The sequence below is a fragment of the Sinocyclocheilus grahami genome, unplaced genomic scaffold (genome assembly GCF_001515645.1).
Source record: "Sinocyclocheilus grahami isolate Dianchi unplaced genomic scaffold, SAMN03320097.WGS_v1.1 scaffold13.1, whole genome shotgun sequence".
Lineage (NCBI taxonomy): Eukaryota > Metazoa > Chordata > Actinopteri > Cypriniformes > Cyprinidae > Sinocyclocheilus > Sinocyclocheilus grahami.
Window position 1 is genome coordinate 2767195 of NW_015505192.1, and position 6964 is coordinate 2774158.

The 6964-nt window shown below is 37.0% G+C and overlaps 1 protein-coding gene across 1 annotated transcript; it reads right to left on the reverse strand.

Moving 5' to 3' along the window:
* LOC107599738 (tumor necrosis factor receptor superfamily member 5-like) lies at positions 1 to 6455 on the reverse strand. The gene is made up of 9 exons (XM_016291423.1): positions 6338 to 6455; positions 4629 to 4713; positions 3328 to 3450; positions 2903 to 3052; positions 2640 to 2730; positions 1625 to 1683; positions 1172 to 1267; positions 773 to 792; positions 1 to 641 (listed from the first exon to the last, which is right to left on the reverse strand). The coding sequence occupies exons 1-9, from the start codon at positions 6365 to 6367 to the stop codon at positions 405 to 407; spliced, it is 891 nt and encodes a 296-aa protein (XP_016146909.1). The 5' UTR covers positions 6368 to 6455; the 3' UTR covers positions 1 to 404.
* Between the last annotated feature and the right edge of the window lie 509 nt (positions 6456 to 6964).

A 6964-nucleotide genomic window follows, 5' to 3' on the forward strand; every position in this document is an offset into this window, starting at 1 on the left:
TAGTGTTAATTTCTTTTGGAACCTGCAGTGATATGTACTTATTGGTACGTATTTCGCATCTCGCTAAAAAGTGCACCCCCCCTCCAGGTACGTTTCTGCCATGAGACCAGGGAGCCTTCTATTCAGCACTAGTAGTGTCGAGTGCATGGGGAGGGTGTGCAGCATTTCGTAGCAATCACAGGACTCAAGTGGCAATACAACGGCAAAGGCTTTCAGCAGCAATATGTTTGAAAACACAAGGCTCATGTTGAGGAGCTACTGTTTCAGTCATGATTGTGTAAGACACGTGCAGGTTTTGGGACATTTAGAGTAAAGCCGTCCTTAGTAATGTAATGCTCTCTATGTTGATGGTTGTAACATGATGGGAGGACAGGACAGCTATCTACTTTGTAGAAGACTTTGCTCTATAAATGTGAATATGAATTTGATTCAGCACTTGGATAGACAGGTCCTTTGCCCTGCTCTTGATCTACAACATTTCCATTTTCAGTCCTGTTACTTGGCGTGGGGCTCACGGGTCCGCTTGTATCAGTGTCCTCCTCAGGCTGTTTATTTAATGGTTGGATTGCCCTCTCAACATCTGCATCTTGATGCAATGTTCTTATATTTAAGCCTGCTATCTTTGGGGCCTGTTTGGGGAGCTAAAAACAAAACAAGCAATCATTATTAATCTCCACATATGGGAATGACTATTCCATGCGATTAATCTCAGAAAGACAGTGTATGTCTTTGCATTATGTTGCATATGTTTGAATAGTAAATAGACCTTTACCTCTATCCAGCCTTTATGTCCTGGAGGAAATTAAGAGAGCAATTATTGGTAAACTCTTTTGATTTAGCAAAGCTATAATGTGATATGAGCACTTGACCAAGGATAGTTCACTCAAAAATGAAAATTCTGTCATTATTTACTCGCCCTCAAGTTTTTCCAATCCTGACTTCCATAGTATGGAAAAAAATACTATAAAACGTCAAAGGGGACCAGAAATTGTTTGGTTACCCACATTCTTCAAAATATCTTCTTTTGTGTTCAGCAAATGTAAGAAATCCATGCAGTATGGGGTAAATAATGAGTATTTAATGACAGAATTTTCATTTTTGGGTGAACTATTCCTTTACGAATTGTATTGTAGATAAATGCAGTAAATCATTTGTAGGTTGTGGTACATACTTTTTGCGTAGCACATTGCAGCTCCAGCTATTAAGATGAACAGAAATATTGCAACTCCCAACCCAATTGCAGCTCTGTGAGTGGGTCTACCATCCACTGAAATGTGACAAACAAAACACACAACAAGCTCAGATGACAATCTTCTAATAGTACTGGTGATCAAAACGTTACTACTGACAGCATTGTAAATCATTTTAGTGTGTGTTTCAACCATGCAAACACGTCACAGTCTTTTTTCAAATAAACATGATTTTCTGATTCTGGTGAAGTGATCACACCAGTTTAGCCATAGAGGAACTGGACTCCACCCACACAGCTCTCAAGTTTCACTACTGTACTTTCAACAGCCACATGACCTCTTTTAGGAACTAACAACAGTATCAGTTTTACTGACAATTAAACCGTCATATTGACAGTCACTAAACGCGAGATCACATTTTACAGTGTACTCACCACAGATTCGGTCTGAGGTTGAACTGCCAGGAGCGTTTTTATCATATCCATATTCACATCTAGACACAGGAGAAAAAGAAAAAAACAAAACAGAAATTTAGACAGACAGTATTTTGCACAGCCAACATTTTGCATGCTGGCCAAACAAACAAAACAATTCTGACATAAACCATAAATCTGATGACCAAATTAAAATGTATATAATAAACATACACTAAATATATAAACAAAAGATACACTACTGTTTAAAAAGTTGGTAAAATCTTTTAATGTCTCTTTTGCTCACTAAGGCTGCATTTGTTTGATCAAAAATACAGTAATGACCGTTTATATTAAATATTGGAATTTAAAATAGCTATTTTTATTTAAATATATTTTAAAACGTAATTTATTCCTGTGATGCAGGGATTTTCTGCATCTTACTCCAGTCTTCAGTGTCTCATGATCCTTAAGAAATATGCTGATTTGGTGCTTAATTATGATCAATTATTATTGTTGCTTAATTATTAAAAAGGGCTCATAACTATGAAATCAGTTTTTGCTGCTTAATATTTGGAAACTGTGATACATTTTTTTTTCAGGATTCTTTAATGAATAGAAAGTTCAAAACAGCATTTATTTAATATTGGAATTTTTTGTATGATTATGTCTTTACTGTCACATTTGATCAATTTAATGCATTCGTACTGAAAAAAAAAGGTATTAATTAATAAAAAAAAAAATCATACTCACTCTAAACTGTATTGCATGTTTTGTTTGGTACAGTTCCATCAACTTATTTCAGTCATTTCATTTATAATGACTCAATTAACCTGACTTCATTAGGTTACACCAACATAAGTCATTTTAAAGGGTTAGATCAGGTAGAAATAAAAATGTAAGGCAACGCTTGCATGTTACGGTGTAGATTAAACTCAGAATTACACTAGAAACAAAAGTCCCTTTTTCCTTCTTTTAGTACAGTATATGAAAACAGCACTGGCACAATTAAAGGAGGAAAAAATATTTTTCATACATTGCCCATTCCTCGCAAGTGTCAGCTGAATCATGGGTGGAGAATGTTCCATTTTTACATGCCTCACACACAGTATCACTAACCGGTGAACCTGCGAAAAAAGAAGCTATATTTTAACAACAATGATTATAAAAACTCTAAATCACATCTAAAATTATGGTCTAAGGGATGTGACATTATTATTCAGGAGGTACAGTTAAGCGCAGTTAAGTCAACATTAACCAGTGGGTTTCAAACTGACTCTTACTTCAGACAGCACAAACCTTTTCTGACGACTCTCTGTCCTGGCTTGCAAACTTTGTGTTCCCTACAAGTGTTGCAGTCATCATCTTGCGTACAGTAGTATCCAGCTTCACACTGACATTTGCTTAAACTGGTCTTACTGGGATTAATTTGTGGCTGAAAATGTAAATCTGAATTAAACAGAAAAGCAAGAGAAAAAAACGGTAAGCTTCAGAAAACCCTTTTATTCATTTACACGTATACATTTAGCAGACACGGTCATCCAAACCTGATCAATTTATCATTAATATTAGTGATTAATATTATTTTAACAATTTATTGTTGATATTAATATGAATAGGTATTAATAGTATGCTATAGTATCACCTGAGATTTAACGTTATCTCCATTAGACTATTTTTTCTCTAATATTTCAGCAGTAATACTTTAGCCTATGGACACTCACTGGGGTCACAGCTGGGCTGGCGTTCACATTTGGTTTTGCTTGTGTAGCCGCTCTGATACTCTCCGTCTTGGCAGTCCTGACAGCGCGGGTCCTCGCAGTTGTCGTCCATGAGCATCCTCTTACCTGTGACACACTCTCTGATTAGACTCGTATATTAAAAGAGAGTCGTATAAAATGACCGTGAATTTAACGGTAAAAGACTGTAAAAATGCTACAGTAAAAACCTGTTAAATGGTTAACCGTAAATTCCCCTACTATATACGGTGAAAGACTATATTGGACATTACATGTATTGGACATAAATTTTACGGTAGTATACCGTTTTTGGAAGTGAAAAATACCGTATAATTTACAGTGAATAACTGTAAATTGACATTCCCAGAATTCCCTGCGTTACATTTCAAATTTGATGTTTTTTTTGTTGAAATAACCGTTTCTTCTCAGTTTTTTCTTATCAGTTTTGTATATTAGGGTTGTGTGTTACACCTAATGTTGTTAAATGAATGTTTATTGCATTATTTCAGTTTCATGGGTGTTACCATGATGGTGTTAACATTTGTGAGAATGACACTGTGCACCTTCTATACATGTTATTATTTAAAAGCTGCTTGTGATGGGCTTTGGTTCATCATGTGACTTTCTCATCGCCACCTGCATCTGGTGGTTATCAGTGTATTACAAAAGTACAAAACAGGTTTCAGTACTTCAATAGGTTGGTATATTAACATTATGTCAGTTAATGAAATTACGGTATTTAACTGTAAATTTAAGTTAAAACCGTAAAACGTTGCTACCGTATTTTTTACGGTAAAATTTTGGCAACCACAGCTGCTGTTTTTTTTACCGTAAATTTTACTGAATTTTTTTTACAGTGTATATTAAAAAAAAGACAAAGATTAAGCAAAATGTAAAAGTATTGATGGGTTTATTTCAAGGCAACATGTGAAATAATATCAACTAGTTAAAGTAAGAAACAAGACGGTGCTGTGTAGCTGAGTAGACTACTCTTGCGTAAGGGAAAGAGACTGCATGCTGATACTTCCTCTAGATCAGTGGTTCCCAAACCTGTCCTGGAGGACCCCCTGCCCTGCACATTTTGTATGTCTCCCTAATCAGACACACCCAATTTAGTTCTTGCGGTCTTTACTAACTAGCTGATGAGTGGAATCAGGTGTGTTAGATAAGGGAGACATACAAAAGGTGCAGGGCAGGGGGGTCCTCCAGGACAGGTTTGGGAACCACTGCTCTAGATTATGCCAGTTTAATGTCACGCCACATTGAATTACAGTTCGTCCACATACCTGGTACACACTTCTTGCAGCATTTATCTTGCTTCTGATAATGTGTTTCCTCCTCACAACATGACCCAAGGTACAACAATGTGACCTGTCAAAGGTAAATGCACAAGGAACATTATCGAAGAATATTCATTCATTCTTGTGCTGTGCTGAAAATCCTTTACCTAATTGGTGTCCCCGATATTGCTTGTAAATCTTGGATTCAATTTTTTTTGTAAACTTGTTTTCTGTCAATTAGGACAGGTTCAGAACTGATTGGTCGTAGGCCTTATTGATCTGAGTTTATGCACAATAATTTATCCATTATTTGTGGAACATTTTGGCAATGTTTATTTAAAAACTGAGGAGCTCAGATCAGTGAGACCTACGATCAATACAAAACTTGTGCGATTGAAAGAAAAGTTGACAAAATAATTGAATCCAATATTTGGTAATATTATAGTATAACGAGAGACTTTCAAGCAGTTTCTCTTTTTTTTGTAGGTTGGTCATTTTTTTTGGCTGGGATAAATTGTAACAAAAAAGTACAAAAGCTATCCATTTTGGGAAGTTGTTATACTCTGTGTGAGTTAAGTCTGTAAGTTTTAATCCAATGCGACAACATTAACTAGCATTTTGGGGAAAAAGAAAATCCTCTATGGGTCGAAATGACCAGAACACAACATGAGCGTGTATCACAGGCGGCCATCTGAGGGTTCTGATCAGATGGATCACAACCCCCCCTTAAAATATGATTAAAAACCACGCTGTGCATTGTAAATAACAACGTTTTATACTTTAATCAGTTGAAAGTAGTAAAACAACACAAACGGGGCAAAAATGCATTGGGTAGGGTTAGGGTAGGCTTTTGTCCCAATAAGATGACATCCATTTAATAATTTGAATTAAAATTTACACTCAATATGTTATTGCATATTGTTTTATAATGCATTACACTGCTGAGGTGCAGATAATTGCCACTATTGGCAATAAGTAATTAGCAGAATATCCTGCTATTTTAATATAGTATAAATAGCTATTTGCACAGTGTAAATAGCATATCACAAAACAAATACTGCTATTTTCACTCAGTGTAAATGGCATCTATCGCTAAGAAAATATGCTACCACCCATACGCGCCTTGTGTCCCCTTCAAATATTGCTCTTGAGAAATTTTATGTTTATTGTCCCCCCCTACTGTTAGACGAAATTTACGCCCCTGGCGTGTATCAAATTTGTTACAGGTCAACATATCAATGAACACTATATTTCAATGTTAAGTATGTTTTTGAGCTATTTAAATGGATATGAGGTTCGTTAGACCCCAAAACAGAACACGGTGGAGTCTTGAAACCGAAACGACCTTCGTGACAGTGCGGAAAGTCCCCGAGAGCCCCACCCAGACTGTTTTAATACAGAAGACCGCAACCTTACACTAGCACATTAAATAACTACTTAACAACACACAATGCAAATATTACATGTCACTTAGATGCAGGCACTTTCAATGCTTCTCCAATACCAATGCGCATTCAAAGCGAAAGTGAAAGTGATGACAAACACACGAGTCATTCTTTCAATAACAACGACAATCGAAACGTTCTAAATGCTGCACATGAAAACTATAAATGGATTCATTGTTACAAATGAATATTATCAATTTAAGTAATAACCACCATGAATATCCGTGCGTAGTTAAAATGCACGCGCAAAGCGTTAAGCACATCACTTACCAGCGAACTAAGAATGCAGACTGTCCTCATGATGACAATATCTGTAGAAACGGATCCTTGTTACCAGTTGTTAACTCCCCACAGGCACATAAGACACTGACCTGTCTGCTGCAGATCTTAAACTAACGCTTGGCAGTCGCGAGAGGGGATTTCTTCCCGCAGACACGCCCACATGTGACATGTGACCATTTCTCTTTTCCCTATGCCAGGGTTCCTCAAATCTTACCCTGGAGGTCCAATGCGCTGCAGAGTTTAGCTCCAACCCTGATCAAACTCAGCTACCTGTGATTTTCTAATGATCCTGAAGACACTGATTAGTATGCTCAGGTGTGTTTGATTAGGGTTAGAGCTAAACTCTGCAGGAAAGTGGATCTCGTGGGCCAGATTTGAGGATCCCTGCCCTATGCTATCCAGTATCCCCTCGCTGCAGAACAAAGATCCAAGAAGTGTGAGGAGAAAAAGACGCATTGAGGCTGTTGATAGACTAATGCATGATACAGCTGGTAAAGTTATTACACTTATATTATTTTAAGAAATATTTCGGGGCCTGTAGGACAGGTTTGGGAAGCACTGGCCTAGGCTATAATATAGGCTAAACCAGGGGTGCTCAAACTTGGTCCTGGAGGG

Coding starts and splice junctions, on each gene's coding strand:
- LOC107599738 (XM_016291423.1), bottom strand. CDS start 6,367: ATGAGGACAGTCTGCATTCTTAGTTCGCTG. Junction 1,268..1,624: donor AACCTCAGACCGAATCTGTG/GTGAGTACACTG, acceptor GTCACATTTCAG/TGGATGGTAGACCCACTCAC. Junction 642..772: donor GACATAAAGGCTGGATAGAG/GTAAAGGTCTAT, acceptor TTTTGTTTTTAG/CTCCCCAAACAGGCCCCAAA.